Below are 25,900 nucleotides of genomic sequence, written 5' to 3' on the forward strand. Positions count from 1 at the left end.
GGCCCGGACCAGGTGGGGCACAGCAGCCCTGATGCGCCGCGGGGCGCGAACTGAGAACTCCCAGCTCTCCTCCCCGAGCGGGCCAGGACCTGCATGGGCCAGAATTCAGGCAGGCCCTGGGGACCCCTGCGGAAGACAAGGCTGCAGGGTGGCTTTGGGGGACGCAAGGGGCACTCAGGCCGGATACTGGGGGTGGAAGATCCGGGGAGGGGGTCATGCACAGAGGGCGGCTCCCCCAAACCAGCCCTGGCATGGAAGGCAGCAGACCCCCAGAGGACACGGTGCTCTTCGGACCCACGGACCTGTCCCTTTGGTGACGCTTCCCGGCCTCGGTGGAAGACGGTCCCCTGGGGCCAAGAGAAGGGGGCGGAGCCTCACCGGCGCCCGGGTCCTTCCCAGGGCCTCCGCCCTCCGCGCCCCTGGAGAGCGAGGCTCGCTCCGCGCGCTGGGCCCTGGGAGGCGCCTCGGGAGCGGGCGGGGCGCAGCGGGCGGGGCGGGGCCCGGGGCGGGTCCTCTGCCCCGCGGGACCCCGGGACCCCGGGCACCCGGCGGACCGCAGCCCCGGCGGCTCAGCATGGGGAGGCGCTGCTGGCGGCGGCGCGCGCTGGCGGCCGCGTGTCTGGGCGCCGCGCTCCTGCTCCTGGGCGCCGCGCCCCGCGCCCTGCGCCTGGGTGAGTGCCCGTCGGGCCCTCCTCGGGGACCGTCGCTCTCCTCCGCGCTGGGCCGGGGGCGGGGTGGGCTGGCCCAGAGAGGCTCGGGCGCCCCCATCCCTGCCCCGCTCCCCGGGAGGCTGCTGCGCCCCTGGGCACTCGGTCCCCCAAGCCCAGAAGACGCGGGCGTCGGGCCTCAGGGCCGGTCAGCTGCGGGGCGGCGGGCATGGGCCCGCGGAGGCAGCCTCGCGACCGTGCCCCACACCCGGAAGCCCCTGGCGTGCGTGGTGCGAGTGGCGGGGGAGCCCGACAGCGTCTGGTCCAGAAGGGGGTCCCCGTGCGCCCCGGCGCCGCCCTGGAGCCCACACGGGGGAGGGCTGGGGCCCTCTGCAGCCGCGGCGCGCTCTGGTTGGGGACCCGGAGGCCGCTGGCCGTGGCCCGGAGTGCCGAGCGCGTGGGGCGCAGGGTGGATGGCTAACCTGCCGGCCCCCGGGCGGCCCCGGGGGTCGAGATGCCCAGTCAAGCAGCCTGCTCTCCCAGCCAGCTCCGTGCGCCTTTCCCGGCGCCAGTGCGTCCAAGGGGGCAGGGGTGGGTGGGGAGGGGGTCGGTCTACACTACCCCCCCACTTGGTGGGCTCTGTGACGCCCCGCAGAGTCCCATCCTCAGCGACTCCCAGACACAGTCCCAGGGGGTAAATAACCGCGCCCTGGGGTGGGCAGGGACTGTGGGTAGGGGGTCAGGGTGGCCCCAGAGATGGGGCTGAGGAGTCTGCGCTCCCCCACCTGGCTGGGTCTAGGTTAGCAGATTAAGGTCATTCCAGAGCCTTCCCTGCTGTGTGACCTAATCCCTCCCCTCCCAGGTCCTTAGTACCCTCATCTAACAAATGGGGTGCTTACGTTTAGAGGCCACCCGGGGAGATGAAGTTAAATGAGCCAGCAGACGGAAGGTGGTTGGTCCTCAGCCTCTTCATCATGCCATCGCGGTGACTTGGGGTGGCACTGTGCTCCAGTCTTCCTAGGGTGAGGGGCCTCCTTCTCCTGCCTTCCCTCAAGCCTCCATGGCTGTCTCTAGGCTGGAGGCCAAGGTTTCGCTGGGGTCCAGGTGAACAGGGCTTGGAGAGGACTCCGTAGTGTTCACCAGAGGTCTGGCCAGTCACCCTGCCACTCACACTGCTTCGCCCATGTCTGGACTCAGCCGCCTGGACCCAGACACCTCTCCAAGCCCATGGGAGGGAGCTGTGGTCAGTCTTTCTACCCCCATCCCCTTTGCAAGAGCAAGCTGGCCGTCTGGGAGCAGTACTCCGGTTCATGGCAGGTGCTCCTATGTCTTAGCTGAGCGGAGTGTCCCCTCACACAGTGTGGGTGGTGGCCCTACGGTCTGTGTCCACCTGGTCATTCACAAAGATTTACTTAGGACCTGGACTCCCAGCCCCCAGGCCTCAGCTCCTTAGGTGGGGTGTGAGAGAGCATCTGGGCCCTGGTGTGTGGGGTGTGTGTCTGTGCGGGGGTGGGGAGGTATCTACACAGGAGTAGGTATTTTGGGTAAGCACCTGTGTGTTGTGTCTCTGGGCTTGTATGTCCCCCCTGCCTGGACACATCTCTCCTAACACCTCCTCCACCCAGGTCTGAGAGAAGAGAAGTGAGCTGAGGTACTGGTCACCCTCTGCACTTTGTTCCTTTTGACCCTCTCCTGCAAAACCCAGGAGAGCAGGGGCTTGAGAGAGTGACTCGGTTCCCCTTCCTAGTCATAGCCTAGGCCACATCCCCACCTGGGCTTCCCACCGCCACCGCCGTGTGAATACCTTAGCCATGACCAAAAAGGGTTAATCAAACCAACCTACCCAATGTATCCTGCTGGCTCTTTTTCCTCTGGAGCCATGAGCTAAAAGCCCGTGACCTCAGGAGCCGGTGTGGGTGTGCTAATGTTGGGCTCACAGGCATTGCGTGGACCTGAAGGGGACAGGGGACACAGCTAGGCAGAAGGCCTCTGCCAACTGTTCACCTGGAGATGGACCCTGCTGTCCCGGGACTCTGAAAATGGCCTCAGTAGGGCCTTCAGCCTCCCTGAGCACATCCCTGAAGCCGTGCTCCAGGTTGGAAGGGGGCGAAGGTGTGGGGTGCCTCTGGCCTGGGAACCAGGCTCCAGGGCGCGGGAGGAATGTCACCATCTTACTCAGGTAGGCAGATCGGGCACAGTCCCCTCCTTCTCCAAAACACAAGATGTTGCCACACAGTGGCCAGGGGACCCCTGAAGGGCTGCCCCTACCGGCCTGGGGCCCCTGATGCCCATTCACTAGTGGGGCACTCTGAGCAGTCCCCAGGACCAATGCTGACCTTGTGCTTAGGGTTCTCAGGATGAGGAAGATGCAGAGCCGGGGGGACGGCTGCCCAGTGTACTGATGCCTCCACACCCCACCCTCACCCTAGGGTCCCGGGGTAGCTCCACTGTCACCTCACGCAGAATACAGAAATGCCCAATGCTTACTGGGGAGCCGAGGGGCCAGGGCCGAGGTCGGTTAGTGAGGACCGCCCAGGCCTGGCCTTGGAGCTGAGCAGGGCCCCTGCAGGACCCAGCAGCAGCGTGTCGACGCAGAAGCCAGGGCTCTTTCCAGCAGCAGCTAGAGGAGGCCAGAGCAGGCAGCGTGCCCCTGGCTGCATGCTGTTCCCCACTTCCCACTGACTCCCCTGTGGGACCCCATCCCCCAGACGTCCCCCATCACCCATGCACACTGGGGCCCCGGGGCCTGACTCTACATGCTCTGATTCCTTTCCCAGTCTTGGCCCCTGGTCCCTCACAGGCAAATGAGGCCTCAGTCCAGGAGCCTCCCAGAGGACACTGCTTCAGTGAGGACATCTCAGCTCAGGCCCACTTAAGCCAGATGTGGCTGCCTTCAGGCATGGGCAGATCCAGAGGCTAAAACGTCTCCAGCTCTAGGTTTGGCTTTTCTCTACGATAGCCTCACTTTGAGCTCCCTCAGTCCAAAGGGAGGGGTCATTTACTGGTAGTGCCAGGCAGTCCCAGGGATGTGTCTCACAGGCCTGGGTTGGGTCACAGGGTGTCCCCCTCTGAGCCACCTGCTACGGCAGAAGGGGACGGAATGCTCTGCTTGGCTAGGCCTGGTCACGTGCCTATGCCAGAAGCTCTGAGAGGAGAGAGCCTATCAGAACCACCTGTATGGAAGGTAAGCAGGTTTGTTCCTGGAGGGAAATCAAGCAGGCTAGCCAAAAGGAGGGGGTGGCCACTGCTGGCAGCCAAATAAAGAGATGCTCACCACACTGCTGTCCATTCTCAGATACTGCCAGAGTGCCCAGGGCTCGGAGGCACCTTCCCTGCCTCCAGAGGGTACCATGAGAAAAGGCTGGCTGGCAAGATGGATGGCTCGCTAGAGCAGAAGTAATTGGCAATCCCATTTTGCAGAGAAAGAGACTAAGATCAGGAGAAGGGAAGCGACTTGCTCAAGGTCACCCAGCAAGGAAGTGTGGGGCCAGGATTTAAATCCTTGTCTAAATCCCTAACCTTTTTGCTTTTTTCTCTATAGGACAGGGGTTTGGGGTTGGGCTTTGAAGGATGCTTAGGAATTCACCCGGTGGGAAAATGAAGAAAGGGAATTTGGGGCAGAGGAAATACACAGACAAAAATATGGAGGAGTGAAAAGGCCTGGTGTGCTAAGGGCTGTGCTGTGGGCAGAGCTCAGGGCTTATGAGAAGAGGCGGTAGGGTAGAAGCCAGAAAGGTTCTAGAAGTTGGGGCCTGATCATGGGTGGTCTTGAATGGCAGGCCAGGAGTTGGTACTCTCCCTATGGCCATATGGGGTATCTGTTTTTAAATAAATATTCATCGACACCAGGTGAGGTACAGGGATTACAAGAAAACAGGACGGTCCCCTTTTTACAGAGCTGACCTTCCGGAGAGGCAGCCAGACATCAACCCTATTCCAACCGCATCATTTCAGTGGTAATAAATGCCCTGAATAAATTAAAAGGAGAGGCTGAGAAAGATCCTGGTGTGGAGTGCTGCTTTCTGAAGAGACCCTCTTTCCAGAGGGGACTTTTGAGTTGAAATCTGAACAAGAAGTAGTTAAAGTATTAGGATTCCTAGAGGAGCATCCCAGCCAAGGAACAGTTAGTGCAAAGGCCTTGAGGTGAGAACCCACCTAATGTATACATTGATTGGCAGAAAGACCACTGTGGCTGGAGCTGGGGGTGGGGAGAGGTGGGAGGTACAGCAGGAGGGGCTCTGGGAAGGAACAGGAAATTATTGTTAGCTGGTAGGAAGCCATGTAGGTCTTAAGATCACCAAGGTAGAGGGAAGAGAGAGAAGCAGCTGGGCGAGGAGACTCCTGTGGTTATCCTGGACAGAGCCACTGGGGCTTGCTGCCCTCAGCTAACCACCCTGGAGGAGGTGGGCGTGGGGTTCATTCTGGAGGTAGAAGTGATGAGACCATACCCAAGACTGATCTGGCCAGATCAGGGGTTCCAATCCAGATGGTATGTGGAGCTCAGCAAATAGAGTTTGAATTTTAAATACAAGTGGAAAGATCTCTATTTGTCTTGGGGGGTGGGGGAACAGAATTGTTTTTTATTTGTGAAGGGCTTGTTAACATGTTCCCCCATGGGCCTGATTACCAGAGGGAATGTCCCTGACCCGGGGGCATGCAGCCCTGAAGCTGACTGGATGGCTGGGGCCACCCTCCAGACCCCCCATACCCCTCCCCCAAGCAAGGTCCCTGGGGCCTATGGGTGTTGTTTGGGCCTGACTGTCCCTGCCTGTCTGGTCTTGCAATACTATGCCCAGCTAGAACTTATTAACCAGAAACCATGTGTTGTAATGTTTGCTCCCTGACTGGGAATCACCAAACAGTATTTTCCCCCAAATGGGCCACAGGATGGCTTGTGCCCTGCCTGGCCCCAAGAGCAGCCAAAGCCTTTCCTCAGGGGTGGGTGTGCAAAGGACCATTTATGGGGCTTCTGCGCTCAGTTTCCCTCAGCTTCCACCCACTAGCCTGGAAGTTTTGTGGGGATGGGTGGGGCCACGTGCTGGGCAGAGTGGGTGTCTGAGAGATGTGCCCTCAGAGGCACGCATGCGCTGTGTATGTTTGCATGGGGTCAGATCCTGTGTCTGGGCTTTACCTGCTGTGAGGCCTTAGGCGTGTTTCTTGGCCTCTCTGAGCCCGTTTCCCCGTCTGTCAAATGCAGATAAAATAGTTTCTACCTGATAGGAGTCAACGTGTCAATGTGTGCAAGGCCCTGAGCACAGTCCCATGGGCTGGCCAACCCCCAGGCTGTGCCCCGGGGGCTTCTTCCCTGGTTCCCCTGACTCTTTGCCAGCTGCCACATGCAGTGGGCACTGCAGGATGTTGGGTTGGTCTTCACACTGCTCTACTGGACCGGGACTGTGGGCTGCTTGTGAGGCTGGCGCTGCATGCTTTCCATGGCCTGGGTCCCTCTGGGCACGGGCTCTGGGCTCTCCCAGACTGTGGGCTGCTCACCCCGAATTGCTTCCTCCCCTTCAACCCCAGCTGGTTCACTTTGAGCAATTTCAAAACTCCAGCTGTTTACCCCTGTGATGTTTCTCCTTCTGCCAGCCTCTGTCCCTGTCATTGTGTGGAGCTCTCTTTCTCCGTCTGCGTCTCTAGCACACCCTCATCCCTCCCACCTCCCTTCCTCCACCCTCCCAGACCCCCTCCATAACCTTCTGTAATTTTTGTTTCCTTTTTCAAAGCAGAAGGCTGCGGTTTTGCCTGTGGCTGCCCTGTGCTGGCACAAGCCCCTCCCTGGCCGCGAGATGGGGCCTGCCACCTGGCTGTCTCTGGCTGATCTGCTCCAGGGTGCCCTTGGCAGGGAGCCTGGGACCTGTAGCTTAGTGGAGGGGCTGTGGGGTGGAGGATGCAGGCCAAGAGAGGCTTGGTACAACCAGAGTGGAGGTTGGGGGATGCCTCAGTATGACCCTGCCTTCCAGAGTGGGGGGCTCGATGCAAGGATCTTCAAGGCAATTCCCTTCTGGCCCTCCAAACCCATCTGTCCCCCTCCATGGCCAGCCTGCCCATCCGACTGACTGTAGGTCTTTCTGATGTGTGTGGCGGGAAGGGGTGGGGCTGGGTGGGGTGGCCCAGCCCTGTAATCACTGGCCTCAGCTACTCTATAAATAGGGCCTCACTGTGGTGCCTGTTTCCTCTGACCCTCCACCCACTGGCCCCTGAAGTCTAGTATGGGATCCACTTTCCTGCGGGGTGTTTACCAAGGATACCACCAACGCAAGGGTTGGTGTTTCCAAAGGCTGGGTGGCTCCGAGTGGTGGGGCCTTGGGGTGGAAATGGGCTTGGGTTTGCTTCACTGTCCCTAAAGGCACCTCCTCCCAGCCCCCTGGTGGGTACCTGCCCTTCCTCAAACCCATGCTGGGGCCCTGCAAGGAGCTCATCAGTGGGTGACCTTGGGCCACAAGTAACACATCTCTAGAATGGTGAAAAGGGTACCTACCTCTCCTCCACAGGCTGTGAGTGTGGCTGTGCTCACGTGGCTCACACTCAGCAGCAGCGGCCAACCTGCCAGCCCTGAGCCTGTACTTGGAGAGGCCAGCCAACATTGCCGCCACCTCTGGTCGGCTCATTTCCCGATGACAGTGCTGTTGCTGGGATGTGTCCAGCTGCCAGGAGACAAAGGTTCAAGTCCTAAGACCACTGATGAATCCCCTGAGGGCCTCACCTTCTCCCTGAACCTCCTGGAACCCTGTACAAGGCCAGGCCTTGTTCCCAGGACACTGGAGAAAGCAGGGAGTCCGAGGCTGCCAGAGGCATGCCAGGAGGCCCTGGACAGTGGGCTTCAGGTGCACACAGAGGTTTCTGGAGGTCAAGGCAAGGCCCATCTAGCTGTCGTTCATTCATTCATTCATTCAACCAACCTCTGCCAGGCATTGCTGTAATGCAAGGGTTCTCAGAATGTGCCCCTGGGCCAGCAGCAGCATTGCCTGGCAGCTGTTAGAAATGCAGCCCAAATTCTTGGGCCCCACTCCAGCCCGACCAGGCTAGAATCTCTGGGTGTGGGGCTGGGTAATCTATGTTTTCATTGACACCCATGCATGCTCAAATTTGAGAACCACTATTCATGGTCAATTTTCCAACAGTTAATCAAATTTCCCAAGTTTATTTGTTTGTCAAAAACATGTCTTAAAAACTCCTGAATCTTTTTGATGAATGTATTCTTGGCAGCATTTTAAAGACTCTTCATTTTGTTGAAAGCCAAGCATCATGGAAACATTCACTCTTCTTATGAATATATTCCTCTCTCATATGATCTTGAGTTCTTGAAGATATTATTCTTATGAATAAGCATATTCTTATGAATTCAAGATTATGATAGCCATTGACTGTATTTACATTTGTAAGCTAGATTTACATAAAATGTCCTTGCACATATTCTTTTTCTATGGCAATATATATTTTTTGAGATCTAATTCTCATTCCATAAAATTCACTTTTCTTAAAGTACACAATTCAGTGGTTCTTAGTATATTTAAAAGTTGTGCTGGGGGAACCCAGGGGGCTCAGTCAGTTAAGTGTCTGACTCTTGGTTTCAGCTCAGGTTATGATCAAGCCCTGCATCACGCTTTGTGCTCAGAGCAGAGTCTGCTTCAGATTCTGTCTCCCTCTCGCTCTGTCTCAAATAATCTTTAAAAATTTTTTTAAAATACTTGTGCAGTAGGACCACTTTCTAATTCCAGAATATTAGCCATCATTGGTCACTGCCCACTTTCCCAGTGATTACTCCCTCCCTGTGTCCCCCCGCCCCAGGCAACCACTCATTTAGTTTCTGTTTCTATGGATTTGCCTATTTTGGATATTTCAAAATATCGTCAATGGAATCAAACAATATGTGGCCTTTGAGTTGGGTCCCTTTCACTGAATGTAATGTTATGAAGTTTAGCCATGTCAAAACCTGTGTCAGTACTCCTTTCCTTTTTATGGATGAATAATATTCTTGGGTATGGATGTACCTCAGTATTTACCCATTCATCAGCTGCCAGACTTCTGAGGTTGGTTATTAAATATATTGCTGACAGGAATATTTGTGCATAAGCTTTTGTGTGAACATATTTTCAGTTCTCCTGGTTGTGCACCTAGGAGTGGACTTGCTGGGTCACAGGCTAATTCTATGTTTAACCTTTTCCCCTCCCAATTTTTATTATTGTGATAAAACACACATAACATAAATTTTGCTATCTTAATCATTTTTAAGTGTAGGGCTCAGTAACACTGTGTTGACAGTGTTGTGTGACCATCATCTCCAGAGCTCTTTTCATCTTGTAAAACTGAAACTCTGCACCTATAAATGACTCCCCAACCTCCCCTCTGCACCTTGGCAACCATCCCCTGCTTTCTAGCTCACTGGTTAGTACTACTCTAGGTACTCTACAAGTAGAATCATTCATGATTGGTCCTTTTGTGGTTGGCTTCTTTCACTCACCATAATCTCCTCACAGCTCGCCCATGTTGTAGAGTGTGTCAGAGTTTCCTTTCTTTTCAAGGGAATAATATTCATTTCATGAATGGACTGCATTTTGCTTCCATTTGTTCATCTCTTGATGGACTCTTGGGTTGAATGCTGCTATGAACAGGAGTGTGCAAATATCCCTTAGACGCCCTGCTTTTTCATCTCTTTTGGGTATGTACCCAGAAGTGGAATCGCTGGGTTATATGGTAATTCCACATTTAACTGTATGTGGAGCCTCTGTGCTATTTTCACAGCAGCTGCCCCATGCTATATTCCCACCAACAGTGAACAGGGTTCCAATTTCTCCACATCAACAACATTTGTTTTCTTTTTTTTTTTATAGTAGCCATAATAATGGGTATGAGGTGGTATGTCATTATCATATAGATTTGCATTTCCCCAATGATTAGTGATGTTGTGCATCTTTTCATGTGCTTCTTGGTCATTTGTTATCTTCCTTGGAGAGATGTCTATTCAAGTCCTTTGTCCATTTTTGATGTGTATTTTTTGTTGTTGAGTTTTAGAAGTTCTCTATAGATCTCCTATCAGATACATAACTTATAAGTATTTTCTCCCATTCTGTGTGTTGTCTTTGGAGGTCTTTAAATTTTCATCAAGTCCAATTTACCTATCTTTTCTTTTGTTACCTGTGCCTTTGGTTGTATCCAAGAGACCACTGCCAAATCCAATGTTGTAAAGCTTTTGTCTTATGTTTTCTCCTAAGAGTTTTATTATTTTAGGTCTTACATTTAGGTCTTTGATCCATTTTGAGTTAAATTTTGTATATGGTGTGAAGTAAGGGTCTGAATACATTCTTTTGCATGTGGATATCATCCAGTTTTCCCAGCACCAGTTGTTGAAAGGAGTGTCCTCTCCCACCCCGAATGGTCAAAATCATTGAACATATATATGTAAGGATTTATTTCTGGGCTCTCTATTCTATTGATTTATATGTCTGTCCTTACACCACCCACGGTTTTGTTACTATAGCTTAGTAGTTAGTTTTGAAATTAGGAAGTGTGTATCTGCCAGTTTTGTTCTTTTTTAAGATTTTTTTTTTTTTTTGGCTATTTTGGGTCACGTATGAACTTTAGGATGGGTTTTTCTATTTCTGCAAATAAAAATGTCATTGGAATTTTGACAGAGGTTGCATTGAATCTGTAGATCATTTGGGGCAGTACTGACATTTCATCAATAGTAAGTTTTTCAATCCATGGACATGGGATGTGTTTTCATTTCTTTGTGTCTTCTTTATTTCAGGAGTATTTTGTAGTTTCCATTGTACAAGTCTTTCACTTCCTTGGTTATGTTAATTTCTAAGTATTTTCTTCTTTCTTAGACTATTGTAAATGGAATTGTTTTGTATTTCCTTTTCATATTGTTCATTGTGTATGGAAGTACAACTGATTTTTGTATGTTGTCTTTGTATCCTGCTACTTTGGTGAACTCATTTATTAGTTCTAACAGTTTCCGCGTGTGGAATCTTTAGGGTTTTCTGCATATAAGGTCATATCATCTGCAAACAGAAATAATTTTATTACTTCCTTCCAGTTTGGATACCTTTTATTTCTTTTTCTTGTCTAATTGCTCTGACTAGAACTTTCAGTATTGTGTTGAATAAAAGTGGCAAAATGGGCATCCTTGCTTTATTCCTGATGTAGAGGAGGAAGCTTTTAGCCTTTCACTATTGAACATGATGTTCACTCTGGGTTTTTCCTTTCTTTTTTTTTTAAGGTTTTATTTATTCAGGCATCTCAACTGTAGGTTTTTCATATATGGTTATTGTTTTGTGTTGCTTTCCTTCTGTTCCTTGTTTTTTGAGTTTTTTTTTTTTTATTATTATGAGAGTATGTTGAATTTTGCTAAATGCTTTGTCTGTGTCAAATGAGATGATTGGTTTTTTTCCCCTTCATTCTCTTAATGTGATGTATTACAGTGATTGACATTCACATCTTTGACTATTCTTGCATTCTAAGAATAAATCCCACTTGGTTATGATGCATAGTCTTTTAAATATGCTGTTGAATTCCATTTTCTAGTATTTTGTGGAGGATTTTTGCATCAAAATTCATAAGGGATAGTGGTCTGCAGTTTTCATTTCTTGTAGTGCCTTTGTCTAGCTTTTCCCCCTCCCCCACACGGAATGAGTTAGGAAGTGTTCCCTCCTCTTCAATATTTGGAAGAGTTTGAGAAAGACTTGTATTCGTTCTTTAAATGTTTGATAAGACTGTGGCAGTGAACCCGTCAGGTCCATGGCTTTTATTTGTCAGAAAATTGATTACTGATTTGATCTCCTTACTAGTTATCGGTCTATTCAGATTGTCTAGCTAGTTCATGATTTAGTCTTAATACATTTTGTTTTTAGAAATTTGTTTATTTTATATAGGTTATCCACTTTTTTTGGCATACAATCGTGCATAGTACTTTTATATATTTTTTAAAATTTCTGTACAATCACTAGTAATTTCCCACTTTCATTTCTGATTTTAGTAAGCCGAATCTTCTTTTTTGTTCTTGGTCCATCTAGATAAAGGCTAGTCATTTTGTGGATCTTTCCAAGGAACTAACGTTTGATTTCATTGATTTTCTGTTTTTCTATTCTCTATTTCGTTTATCTCTGCTCTAATCTTTATTATTTCCTTCTTTCTTCGAGCTTTGGGTTTATTTTTTCTTCTTTTTCTAGTTCCTTAAGTTGTAAAGTTAGGCTGCTGATTTGAGATCTTTCTTGTTTTTTAAAGATTTTATTTATTTATTCACAAGAGACACACAGAGAGAGACAGAGACATAGGCAGAGGGAGAAGCAGGCTCCATGCAGGGAGCCTGATGTGGGACTTGATCCCATACTCCAGGATCACGCCCTGAGCCAAAGGCAGACATTAACCACTGAGCTACCCAGGCACCCTGATCTTTCTTGCTTTTTAATAGAAGCACATATAGCTATAAATTTTCCCCTAAGCACTTTCACTGCATCCCGCAAGTTTGGTATGTTGTTTCCATTTCTGTTTGTCTCCAAGTATTTTCTTTTTCTTTTTTTTTTTTTTTAATGACTGGTTATTTATTTATATATTTATTTATTTAATAATACATTTATTTTTTATTGGTGTTCAATTTGCCAACATACAGAATAACACCCAGTGCTCATCCCGTCAAGTGCCGCCCTCAGTGCCCACCACCCAGTCACCCCCACCCCCCGCCCTCCTCCCCTTCGTTTCCCACAGTTAGGAGTCTCTCATGTTCTGTCTCCCTTTCTGATATTTCCCACCCATTTCTTCTCCCTTCCCCTCTATTCCCTTTCACTATTATTTATATTCCCCAAATGAATGAGACCATATAATGTTTGTCCTTCTTTGGTTGACTTATTTCACTCAGTATAATACCCTCCAATTCCATCCACGTTGAAGCAAATGGTGGGTATTTGTCGTTTCTAATGGCTGAGTAATATTCCACTGTATACATAAACTACATCTTCTTTATCCATTCATCTTTCGATGGACACCAAGGCTCCTTCCACAGTTTGGCTATTGTGGACATTGCTGCTATAAACATCGGGGTGCAGGTGTCCCAGTGTTTCACTGCATCTGTATCTTTGGGGTAAATCCCCAGCAGTGCAATTGCTGGGTCATAGGGCAGGTCTATTTTTAACTCTTTGAGGAACCTCCACACAGTTTTCCAGAGTGGCTGCACCAGTTCACATTCCCACCAATAGTGCAAGAGGGTTCCCCTTTCTCCACATCCTCTCCAACATTTGTGGTTTCCTGCCTTGTTAATTTTCCCCATTCTCATTGGTCTGAGGTGGTATCTCATTGTGGTTTTGATTTGTATTTCCCTGATGGCCAGTGATGTGGAGCATTTACTCATGTGCGTGTTGGCCATGTCTATGTCTTCCTCTGTGAGATTTCTGTTCATGTCTTTTGCCCATTTCATGATTGGATTGTTTGTTTCTTTGCTGTTGAGTTTAATAAGTTCTTTATAGATCTTGGATACTAGTCCTTTATCTGATACGTCACTTGCAAATATCTTCTCCCATTCTGTAGGTTGTCTTTTAGTTTTGTTGACTGTTTCTTTTGCTGTGCAAAAGCTTCTTATCTTGATGAAGTCCCAATAGTTCATTTTTGCTTTTGTTTCTCTTGCCTTCATGGATGTATCTTGCAAGAAGTTACTGTGGCCAAGTTCAAAACGGGTGTTGCCTGTGTTGTCCTCTAGGATTTTGATGGAATCTTGTCTCACATTTAGATCTTTCATCCATTTTGAATTTATCTTTTTGTATGGTGTAAGAGAATGGTCTAGTTTCATTCTTCTGCATGTGGATGTCCAATCCAAGTATTTTCTAATTTCCCTTGTGACTACTTCTTTGATCCATTGGTTTCTTAGAAGTGTGTTCTTTGATGTCTACACATTTGTGAATTTTCCAGTTTTTCTTCTGTTACTGATTTCTGATGTCACCCTGCTGTGGTCAGAGAACATAGTTTGTATGATACATGGCTTTTAAAATCTATTGTGACTTATTTTGTGGCCTAACATATAGATTGTCCTGGAAAACACTTCACATTCATGAGAGAAGAAAGTGTATGGTGTTTTTGGATGGAGTGTTTTGTCTGTGTCTATCAGATCTAATTGCTTTATTGTGACATGTAAGTCCTTGTTTCCCTCCTCATCTTCTCTCTGGTTACTCAATTCATTATTATGAACGGTATATTGAAATATCCAACTATTGTAGAACTACTTTGCCCTCTTTTTCTGTCAATTTTTGTTTCATATACTTTGATGGCCTGCTATCTTGAAGTATTGCAACTTTTATTTATATATAAAGTCCTTCTTTGTCTCTTGTAACCTTTTTTGATTCATAGTCTATTTTGCTGATATTAACACAGCCACCTTTGCTCTATTTTGGTTATTATTTGCTTGAAATATCTTTTTTCCATCCTTTCACTTTCAGCCAGTTTGTGTCACAGGATCTCAAGTGAATCTCTTGTAGACAGCATATAGAGCTGGGTCAGGTATTTTTATCCATTCTGCCAGATTCACCATTTTGACTGGTGAATTTAATCCATTGATGTTTAAATTAATTACTGATAAAGAGGAACATCTTTCATTTTGTAGGGTTTTTTTTGTCATTTTGTTATTGTCCTCTCTATGTCTTATAGTTTTTATTAAGCCTTCATTTCCTGTACCACTGTCTACTTCTGTGCTTAGTCAATTTATTTTTTGTAGTAAAGTGTTTAAATTCCTTTCTTATTTCCTTTGTGTCTACTTATGGGGATTACATTGAACATCCTAAAATTATATGTTGTATTTTGAATTTATACAAGTTTTTTCATTTGAATGGGCCATACTTTTCCTGTTTCTTTGTATGGCTTCTAATTTTTTTGTTGAACACTGGACATTTGAGTATCATAATGTCACTCTGGAAATCAGATTCTCTTTCTCAATGATTGCTGTTCTTAGTTTCTGTTTTTGTTTTTCTGATTGTTGTATAGCCTGTCTCTGTGCTGAGGTTCAGCCCAAGGTATAAATTCAAGATCTTCTTAGGTCTTTTATGAGCCTCTCCCTGGGCATTCGCAGTCAGTTTCTAATTTTCCCCACCTATGCAGTTGTCAAAAAGCCATCTGAGTGGGTGAGACATTGTATCTTATTGAGGTTAATTTGAATTTTCCTAACAGCTAGTGATGCTGAGCATCTTTTTATCTGTTATTGGCAATTTGTATATTATTGAAGAAATGTCTATTCAGATCCTTTGCCTACTTAAAAGGTTGGGTTATATCTTTTATCATTTGGTTGTAGGCATTCTTTATATATTTGGATACTAATCCCTTATCAGATATATGATTTGAAAATACTTTCTCCCAGTTGGTGGGTTGTTTTTTTACCTTCTTGATGATGTCCTTTGAAGCAGAAAGTTTTATTTTTTATTTTTTAAAAATTTTATTTATTTATTCATGAGAGACAGAGAGAGAGAGAGGTAGAGACATAGGCAGAAGGAGAAGCAGGCTCCCTGCAGGGAGCCCAATGCGGGACTCATCCCAGGACTCCAGGATCACACCCTAAGCCAAAGGCAGAGACTCAATCGCTGAGCCACCTCGTCGTCCCAAGCAGAAAGTTTAAAATATTGATATAGTCCAACATATGTGGTTTTTTTCTTTTGTTATCTGTGCTCCCTTTGTTATATCTAAGAAATCATTGCCAACTCAAAGATTACATAGATTTAGGTTTATGTTTTCACTAGGAGTCTTATATTTTTAGCTCTTACATTTAGGCCTGTGATCCATTTTGAGTCTTTGTATATGGTTTGAGGTAGTGGTGCAATTATTTTCTTTTACATGTGGATATCCAGTTTTCTCAGTGAAATATATCATAAAGACTATTCTTTCCCTATTGAATTAAAAAAAAAGTCAATTGATCTTAAATGTAAGGGTTTGTTTCTGAACTGTGAATTCTGTTTCATCAATCAATATGTCTCTCCTACCCCAGTACCATATAGTCTTGATTACTGTAGCTTTCTAGGAAGTAGTAAAATTAGGAAGTGTGAGATCTCCAAGTTTATTCCTTTTCAAGGCTGTTTTAGATATTCTAAATCCCTTGGATTTTCACATTAATTTAAGGATCAATTTTCAATTGTCAACAACCGTCAATTTCTGTAAGAAAGGCAGCTAGGATTTTTATAGCAATTGCATTGCATCTGTAATCTGGGGAGTGCTGCCTCCTTAATGACATTAAATCTCCCAGTCCATGAACGTGGGATATTTTTCCATTCATTCAGGTCTTTGATTTCTTTCAATGATGTCTTGGAGTTTTTAGTGACAAGTCTTGCACTTCTTTTGTTAAATTTAATCCTTAATGTTTGATTCTTTTTATGCTACTATAAGTGGAGATATTTTTGTAATTTCAATTTTGGATTTTTCATGACTAGTATTTAGAAATGCAATTCACTATTGAATATCGATCTTTTATTCTACAGCCTTACTGAACTCATTTCTTAGCTCTTAGCTCTAATAGTTTGTGAATTCTATATTCAGGTCATCTATATTCATCTACATGTCATCTACAAGTAGACATAATTTTACTTTTTCTTTTCCAATCTGGATGCTTTTTCTTTCTTTTTCTTACCCAATTAACCTGGTTAGAACTTCTATTGCATTGTTGAATACAAGTGATTAAAGTGGGCATTCCTTATTTTATTCCTAATCTTAGAGCTAAAGCATCCAGTTTTTCACCATTAAATATGTTAGCTATGGTTTTTTTCCTAGATGGCCTTTATCAATTTGATGAAGCTCCCTTTAAGTTCTAGTTTGTTTAATTTTTTAAACAAACAAACAAACAAACAAAAAGGGTAGTGGATATTGTGCAACACTTTTCCTGCATGTATTGATAATTATGTGGGGTTTTTAAATTCTTTTTTTTAAACATTTTATTTATTTATTCATGAGTGACACAGAGAAAGGCAGAGACACAGGCAGAGGGAGAAGCAGGCTCTATGCAGGGAGCCTGACGTGGGACTTGATACCGGGATTCCAGGATCACGCCCTGAGTCAAAGGGAGATGCTCAACCGCTGAGCCACCCAGGCATCCCAAGGGTTTTTTATTTTTTAATTTTTTTTAAGATTTATTTATTTATTTATGATAGACAGAGAGAGAGAGAGAGAGAGAGAGAGAGGGAGGGGCAGAGACACAGGAGGAGGGAGAAGCAGGCTCCATGCCGGGAGCCCGTCGTGGGACTCGATCCTGGGACTCCAGGATCTCACCCTGGGCCAAAGGCAGATGCCAAACTGCTGAGCCACCTAGGGATCCCCCCAAGGGTTTTTTAATTCTATTAATATGGTTTATTACTTTGATTTTTGTATATTGAGACACTCTTGCACTCCTGGGGTATATATTACTTGGTTATATATAGCTGTTTTTATATGTTGATGGATTCAGTTTGCTAGTTTGTTTGTTGAGGATTTTGCATCTATGTTCATAAGAGATACTGTTCTGTAGTTTCCTTGTGATGTCTCTGATTTTGGTATCAGGGTAATTCTGGGCTGATTTGGGAGGTATTTTGCATCCCCCAATTCTGTTGTAGTTTTTTTTTGTTAGGGGGCGTAAAGAATTTGAAAGAGATTACTGTTAATTCTTCTTTAAATATCTAGTAAAATTTACTAATGAGTCCTCTGATTCTAGGCTTTTCTTTGTGTTTTTTTTTTTTTTACATTATTACAATGTATTTACTTGTTATATGTCATTGAGATTTTCTATTTCTTTTTGAGTCAATTTCAGGAATTTGCATCTTTTTAGGAATCTGTCCATTTTATGTAGATTACCTAATTTGCTTTTATACAATTGTTCGTACCTTTCTCATTTCTGTAAGATTTAATACTAATGGTTTCTCTTTCATTCCTGTTTTTAGTAATTTGAGACTTCATTCTTCTTGGTTGGTCTAGCTAAAGTTTTGCCAATTTTGGTGATCTTTTTGAAGAATGCTTATACCTTATTAATTTATTAAAAATATAATCATTTTAGAAAAATGTGATCAAGAACCATAAGATCATGAACCTATACTTACCTAAATCAATCAGATTACAAATAATATATTCATATTAACTGAATAGGTAGGAAGATACTCCTTAAAACACACTTAGGGTAAAAGAATACATTTAGTAAGCAGAGTTTTTGGTGGTTTTAGGAAGACTGAGCAATGCAACACTGAGACAGATAGATAGCATTCCTGTGTGTTGTCTTCCAGGCTGGGAGACAGTGAAACCTGCATTTATCATGAAGTGGCATAAGTGGCCAGTGGCTCCTGGCCAGGGAAGTAGAAGCTGCTTAGGAGTCCACGGAGGTCATGTGACTTGGTGGACTGTCATTGGAGAGCCTGTAGCTTGGCTGTGCCACCTCTGTTGCTACACCCAGCTTGGTGAGCTCCTTAGGGCTCCATGGACATGGGGCTGGTAGGGGTGGGGCATGAAATGAAGGCAGATGGAGATGTGTAAGGTTGGGTGGTCAGGCCTTTACCAGAGGGCTGTGGGCTGAGTACCACCTTTCCTCTCATCCCTGCCTGCCTGGCATCCTCCAGCTCTGATGGGCAGGACATGGGGGCAAGAGCGATACCAAGTACCCTGCCCTGCTGCATTAGGGGGCCTATCAGTGCCCCACACTCCCCCAAGCCCCCCAGAGGCAAACAAGACACAAGAGGGAAACTGAGTCCCAGAGGGATTCAAATGTGCCCAAGGGAGTTGGCCAAGTCCCCCAAGGGCTACAGCCAGTCCATCTGATGCCTCTTTCCTTATGCCCCATAGCATTTGAAAACAGCCTGAGCTCTGGCTGGCTCAGTGGGAAGAGGAGAAGTCCTCTGCAGATGCTTTATGACTTGGACCAGGTAAGTGGACAGACCCCCACCCAGTGATGCGTCCCTCTACCTCCAGCCATGGGAACATGAGAGCCCCAGTGTAGACCTGCTATCATGGGACTAGAGCCCACAGTATGGCATGAAGAGGCTTCTTCTGCAAATCAAGGCCATATGCAGGGAGGAGAATGTCTGTGATAAGAGCAAATCTTAAGGCAAGCTGAGAGACATGGGGTCACTACCCACCCACCCACCCACCCACCCATCCATCCATCCATCATCCACCCAACAACAGACTGAGGCCACACTGTGCCAGGCACTCTTCTATATGTTGTGGATATAAAAGAGTAAAGCAGACCCTCAGGAAGTTGACAGTCTAATGGGGAGACAGGAATTAAGTGAAACCCAGATTTTAGTACCTGCTATGATAAGGAAACATGCAGGGAGCCCCTGCCCTTGAGACACATGGACCAGGAGGCTTGGTGGCTCATGTGCTCCGCTTCTGTGGGCCTGCTGTGACCATGCACATCTCCCCCCCCCCACACATACACACAGTTAGACCCCACTGAGAGCCACAGGCACTTGGCTCACACATACTGCAGCAGGCACAAGGAGGCACCCATTCAGACAGCATTGTGTAGAGCACCTATTGCATGCCGGCCATGCTCAATATGCTGCTGATCCAGTGGCAAGCAGGTCAGCTGAGTCCCTGACCTGGTACAGCCGACACTCCCATGTGGGGGAGACATATCATCCCACTGCCACCTGCACTAACCTGTCACTGATTTGCACCTAAAGGGGCAGTACAAAGTGTGACAAGAGATCTACCAAGAGGGTCCTAGTTTAGATGGGGGAGACAGATCCTCTCTGAGGAAGGGACGTGGGAGCCGAGACCTGCTGAGGAGTTAAGAAGCAAAAAGTAGGGGCCCGAGTGCCTGCAGTGGACAGATGACAGAAGAGGGTATGCCAGGGGTGGGCAGCAGCTTGGCAGTGCCTGGCAGGTGGGGCAAGGGCAAGAGGGAACCATAAAGGGTTTTAAGCTGGGGAGAATGATCAGACAGGTTGGGTAGGTATCTGTTCACTGAATTCCCAGGGGCTGAGCCAAGGGGCCTGTAGAGCTTATCTAACCCATGCCCTTGGGTTGCAGGTGTGGAGGCCTTGGTTCAGAGGGGGTGAGTGGCTTGCCCTGGGCCATACAGCAAGCTGAGGGCAGGCCAGGCTCGCAGTAGGATCCTGGGGTCCCACAGGCTTCTGAAGGGGCACGTGGGGCTAGCTCAGCCCCTTCACAGCCTGAGGTCCCAGTGACTGTTGGGTGTCAAGGCCCTGGTAGCATAGCACCTTGTAGCAGAAGAAATAGGAATAATAAAAATAATCTGGCCAACGAGGACTAATGGCATACCAGATACTCTAATTCTGTGAATTTATTTTGTCCTCAGGTAACCATTCCATAAGGTAGGGCTGTTGTTATCCTTGTTCACAGATGAGGAAACTGAGGCACAGGGATGCCAAGGACTCAGAGAAGGTCACAGAGCTCATAAGGACTACAGCCAGGCTAAGGATGCAGGCAGCCGAATCCAGTTGGGCTGGGAGAGATGAGGGTCAAAGCTTCAAGATATGTTCTGGGCCAGGGGACATGGCCCCAGCTTCTGAGTCCTAAGGGGCCTGCTTGGGACTCCCAGCTTCCCTACTTGACAGCTGTAGGTGACTCATTTCTTCTGAGCCTCAGTTTTCTCAGTTTTATGGAGATAGTATTGATGGGTCTTGGTATTTAGGGGAATCCAAGCAACCGAAAAGCTGACTTTAAGCCATCAGGACAGTCAGTGTTTACTTCCCAAGATGTTCAGAGACCAGCAGCCCCCTGGTATAGCAGTAACACATTGCCTGTTATCACCCTCTGAATGGTGACATATGATACATCTTGTTGCCTCATGACTTCAAGATGACTGCCAGGGCTCTGGACATCTCACAGGACAGTACCTCAAGCAGAAAGGGAGGGGCCAGGGATCCCTGGGTGGCGCAGCGGTTTAGTGCCTGCCTTTGGCCCAGGGCACGATCCTGGAGACCCGATCCTCCCACGTCGGGCTCCTGGTGCATGGAGCCTGCTTCTCCCTCTGCCTGTGTCTCTGCCTCTCTCTCTCACTGTGTGCCTATCATAAATAAATAAAATAAAATAAAAAAAAGAAAGGGAGGGGCTGGGGCAAAGTTTTTTTTTTTTTTTTTTTTTTACCTTTAGAAGCCCTTTCTTTTAGTGCTAAAGGAAAGTCTTTTCGGGGAGCCATCTAGCAGACTTCCCTGTACATCTCCTTGGCCAAAACCAGGTCACGTGTCCACCTCTGGACCCATAGCTTTTCTGAGGTTGTGTGAGGTTGCTGAGACTGTTGCTTCCCCAAGGCTGGGCATGTGGCCTACCCCAGCTGGGGTATGCTGGTAAGGAAAGGGGGTGACTTACAGGTCGGGGGATGGCCAGCATTCCCTGCCACGAGAAGTAGTGGGGATGCCTGGAAGCTGAAAGCAGACCTTGGCTGTGGGGCCACTGGATACGGCCTTCTCCTGGCATCCGTGTGGGGCCAGGCTCCTGAGGCCAATCCTGTGAGGCTGCATTAGAGGGAATGGGGTCCTCTGAGGGCTCTCATACCCCCCACAGCTCTGGCTGAAGTTGGCAGCCAGCCCTCAGTGGGATTTTGAAAAAGTAAATAAGCACATGATGGGGCATTCAGCCCTACAAATGAGTGAGTGGATGCCGTGAAGAGCACCTCTCCTTCCCACCCCGGCCATGGCTACCCCAATGGTGACCAGTTAGCATCCTGTGTGCCCTTCCAGGCAGGTTCTAGGCATGTGAGCAGTGTCCACTGCTCTGCCATGTGCTTAGGTCATTTTTCCAAAATCATACCTACAGGTACAGAAGTCCTTTATCTCTGTATGCATGTATTTATTTATTTATTTTAAGATTTTATTTATTCATGAGACACACGGAGAGAGAGGCAGAGACACAGGCAGAGGGAGAAGCAGGTTCCCTGCAAGGAGCCTGATGAGAGACTATCCCAGATCCTGGGATCACACCAAGCTGAAGGCAGATGCTCAATCACTGAGCCACCCAGGTGCCCCTCTGCACGATACTTTTAAAGGTCCTAGAAGCACAAGTGAGCACCCCCCCACACACACACACATTCTTTCCCTCCCCACCCCACATCAGATGCTCTTATGCAGGCACTGGCTACAATGTCCCACCATTTCAGATGCTGGTTTGTCCTTCTCTGAAATGGAAACACTCAAAAGGCTTTCTTCTTAACTGGTATATAACTCATATACTATAAAATCCACTCTTTTCAAGTGTACAATTCAATGGTCTGTTGCGTACTTAAAAGGCTCCATGCCTGTCACCACTCTCTAACTGCATAACAGTTCCATCACCCCAAGAAAGAAACCCAGCACCCATTAGCAATCTCCCCCTTTCACCCATCTCCCCAGCCCCTGACAATTACCAATCTACTGTCTGTCTCTATGGATCTGTTCTGGACATTTCATACAAATGGAATCAGTCATGCAACATGTGACCCTTTGTGTCTGGCTTCTTGCACCTAGCATGCATAACCTTTTCAAGGTTCATCCATGTTTTGGGGTGTATCAAAACTTCATTCCTTCTTATGGCTGGGTAATGTTCCCTTGCATGGGCGGACCACATGCTCTGTATCCAGTCATCACTGATGAACATTTGGGTTGTTTCCACCTTTTGGCTGTTATGAATAACATTGCTGTGAACATCTGTGTACAAGTCTTGATGTGACCTAGATGTGGAATGCTGGATCACATGTTTATTTATTTTTTCTTTTGAGAGGGTTCCAAACTGCTTTCCACAACAGCTGTAGCATTTTACATTCTCACCAACAGTGAGTGAAGGTTCCATTTTCTTATATCCTCAACGTTTGTTATTTTTTTCATTATATCTTGGGTTTTAAGGCAGTTTGAGAAGTTAAAAACACTTTTCCTACAAACTCTTGGACCAAAACCCGGGAAGACAAGGGGTGGGGCGGGAGGTTGGAGGCTTAGTCTTGGAAGTGGAGGCCCTGTTTGGTGCAGAAGGGATTTGAAGGAAAATGAGTGTGTTTGGGGTGGGGGGTGGCTTGGGTCTTAACGTGGCTAAGGCAGGCTGGGAGGGGCTGGCCCTGGTGCCCTAATACTACCTAATTCGTAGTAAAGTGCACAGCGAAGTGCCTGGCACACAGTAGGTGCTAGATAAATGCTCCGTGTGAATACTTCACAGAGGAGAGACAGGCTTCAGGGAAGGCAAGCTTCCTCCCCAAGTGGGTAAAAAGAATCAAGACCCAAAGGAACATCCCAGTTGGTAAATACGGCTTTAGCTAATTTTATCACTGAACAAAAAAATGCAAGCGGCTGCATTTTCCAACTCTACGTGGGGTTAAAGCTAGCTTTCTCACACACCACCCTGCGTTCAGTGCGTGCCCACACTTGGCCCCCGGGGACATGCCTGTTTATCAGGCGGCTCCGACGCGGTGGTCTTCGTCACCAGGAGCTCCTTGGCTCCTAGGTCCCGCGTGCCGGCACCATCCGTCACGCCCTTCCCCGCAGTTCTGGGCGGGGCAGACCCCGGGTCCGGGCCCCGTGGTGGGGGGCGGGGCGGGGCCGGGCCGGGCCGGGCCGGGCCGTGCACGCGCTGACCGCGCCCTCCGCGCCCTCCGCCCGCCCTCAGGGCCCGCGCTCCGCCCTGGCCGCCCTGGCCGCCGAGCACCGCCAGCGCCGCGACCTGCTGCGCCGCGCCTGCAGCCGCCACACGCGCCGGCAGCGCCTGCTGGGGCCCGAGGACCTGCGGCACGTGCTGGTGGACGACGCGCACGGCCTGCTCTACTGCTACGTGCCCAAGGTCGCCTGCACCAACTGGAAGCGCGTGCTGCTGGCGCTGAGCGGCCGCGGCCCCGCCGACCCGCGCGCCATCCCCGCGCACGAGGCGCACGCGCCGGGCCGCCTGCCCTCGCTCGCCGACTTCGGCCCGGCCGAGATCAACCGGCGGCTGCGCGCCTACCTGGCCTTCCTGTTCGTGCGCGAGCCCTTCGAGCGCCTGGCCTCGGCCTACCGCAACAAGCTGGCGCGGCCCCACGGCGCGGCCTTCCAGCGGCGCTTCGGCACGCGCATCGTGCGGCGCCTGCGGCCGCGCCCCCGGCCCGAGGCGCTGGCCCGCGGCCACGACGTGCGCTTCGCCGAGTTCCTGGCCTACCTGCTGGACCCGCGCACGCGCCGCGACGAGCCCTTCAACGAGCACTGGGAGCGCGCGCACGCCCTCTGCCACCCGTGCCGCCTGCGCTACGACGTGGTGGGCAGGTTCGAGACGCTGGCGGACGACGCGGCCTTCGTGCTGGGCCTGGCGGGCGCGCCGCACCTGCGCTTCCCCGCGCCGCCGCCCGGCGCCCCCGCCGCCGCCCGCGCCCGCGCCGAGCGCCTCTTCCGCGACGTCAGCCCCTTCTATCAGCGGCGCCTCTTCGACCTGTACCGCATGGACTTCCTGCTCTTCAACTACTCGGCCCCCGCCTACGTGCGGCTGCGCTAGGCCGGGGCGCCCCGGGGTCGCGGCCCCCGCCCCGCCCCGCCCCGCCCCCGCGGCCCCCGCCCCCGCCCGCCTGCCCGCCCGCGCGGGATTCCGCCCCGAGCGCCCCCCCCGACCCCCGGCCTCTGCGCCTGGCCGGGCCTGGGTGCAGCCCCTCAGGCCGCTGTGCGCCTCCCGCACCCGAGGTCGCTGCCTCCCGCTGCTCCAGTGGGCGGGCACTTGACAGACCCCGGGCCGAGGGAGACGGAGCGTGGAGCACTAGGACTTTGCAGTTTGTGGGAGGCCACTTTGGGGGGTCACTTTGCCCCCAAGCCTGTCAGTGGCGCAGCAGAGCAGACCGCTGCTTCGACGCCGCCTGCCTCCCAGCCCAGGACCTTCTTCTCGGCGCCCCGGCTCAGGAGGAAAGCCCTGCGTTACGCGGCGCGGGCCGGGGCCGGCCTCCCCCGGAGCTGCCTTCCCTCTGCCTGTCCTAGAGCACCTGCCTCTCCGTGGAGCTGGCCCCGCCTTTGAGCTCAACCTGCCATACCCCGAAGTCTTCCGTGTGCGCCCGCAGGGCCCAGGGTGCAACAAGGTGGCAGGTTTCAGAGGACCTCAGTGAGCTGCGGAGCTCAGGCTTTTGAAATAAATGTTTTGCTACTTCTGACATGTTCGAGTTTCCCCGCTTCATTTTGCCATTTGCTCTGCTGCTTAGGGCTGTGGGACCTCGGGCATCTTAAATCTCTGAGCCGCAGCTTGCCTTTGCTGCCAAGTGGCTCAAGAGTGCCCGGTGGTCATGAAGATCCGACGGAGGAGACGGAGAGCCTGGGTCTCCTTCACAGCAGCCCACAGGTGTGAGGGGCTGTATGGGGAGTGGGGTTAAGGAGTGGGGGCACCATTGGCTGCAGCTGCTAAATTCTGGCTGGGCGGGCAACAGTGAAAGCTCAGGAAGGGGGGCAGGGGGAAATCTGACCTTTCTTATTGCCTACGTTAAAGATTAAAACAAAAGCCCTGTGCTTTGGGCTGCCTCCCACACTTCTGTGGGTGTGTGGGTGTATATTTGCAGTGTGTGTCAGCCCACTTGGCAACGAGGACCAACCTTTCTGGCTTTGAGAGGACAGCCAGCTGTGAGACTCCCTTTGGAAGGACCGAATGTCCCCTTAGCAGCTGGTTGAATATATGGTGTCTTTTCTCAGTTTTCTGGAAGGATAAATTAAAATGCAGGAACTTTGGGAAGACCAGGGCACAGTGTGCATGAGATTTTGAGCAACAGAGATCAGAGCACAGCCAAAGAAGGACAGCTTGGCAGGGCGGAGGCCAAGCATCTGTTGTGGCACCCCCACAACGTGGTGACGACCTGTGACCCTGGTTATGGGGCCCTGCTGGCCTGTGGGGGCCAGGTGGGCCGGGGTCGGGCAGCTCAGTCACATTGATGCCTTGGCCTTTGCTAGTGTTGTTCCTCCTGCCTGCAATGGATGCTTTCCCTTTCCAGTCTAGCCTTAGAGTTCCTCCTTCCCAGGAGCCTTGAGGCCTTCGTGGACTCTGTGTCCACAGGCCCTGCCAGCAGGGGCTAGTGACAGCCCAGCCCTGTGGACCTGGAAGGGGGATGCCACTGGGCTCCCCGTGAGGCCTTGCCCCACCGGAGAACCATGGAAATCCCAGGACGCTGGACCATTACCGGGAGGAGGGGGTGGCTGGGCCTGGGACACTCCCAGAGGCCTTGTGTACAAGGCCTATACTCCAGCCCTGCGAGTGCTGGAGGCGCCTCTTCCCCTTCTCATTCAGGCCCTGGAAGGGGGTCCCTCCTGCTCTGGTGTCCCCTGACCTGCTTCCTCTCTGGCTGGCACCAGAGCATGTCTGTCCTCACAGATCACAGGCTGACTGCCTGGCCCCCTGCAGCTCCCACCTGGGTC

General features: G+C 49.7%; 1 protein-coding gene across 2 annotated transcripts; it reads left to right on the top strand.

The window, feature by feature from the left end:
• The first annotated feature begins 553 nt into the window (after positions 1 to 553).
• CHST13 (carbohydrate sulfotransferase 13) lies at positions 554 to 24,654 on the top strand. 2 transcript variants are annotated; one of them, XM_049098026.1, is made up of 3 exons: positions 554 to 671; positions 18,408 to 18,487; positions 23,163 to 24,654. In XM_049098026.1, the coding sequence occupies exons 1-3, from the start codon at positions 575 to 577 to the stop codon at positions 24,012 to 24,014; spliced, it is 1,029 nt and encodes a 342-aa protein (XP_048953983.1). In that variant the 5' UTR covers positions 554 to 574; the 3' UTR covers positions 24,015 to 24,654. The 2 variants fall into 2 exon arrangements, with proteins under 2 accessions (XP_048953983.1, XP_035559263.1); XM_035703370.2 differs by lacking the exon at positions 554 to 671 and adding an exon at positions 14,945 to 18,025.
• The last annotated feature ends 1,246 nt before the right edge of the window (positions 24,655 to 25,900 follow it).

Source organism: Canis lupus, chromosome 20 (genome assembly GCF_003254725.2).
Source record: "Canis lupus dingo isolate Sandy chromosome 20, ASM325472v2, whole genome shotgun sequence".
In the NCBI taxonomy this organism is placed as follows: domain Eukaryota; kingdom Metazoa; phylum Chordata; class Mammalia; order Carnivora; family Canidae; genus Canis; species Canis lupus.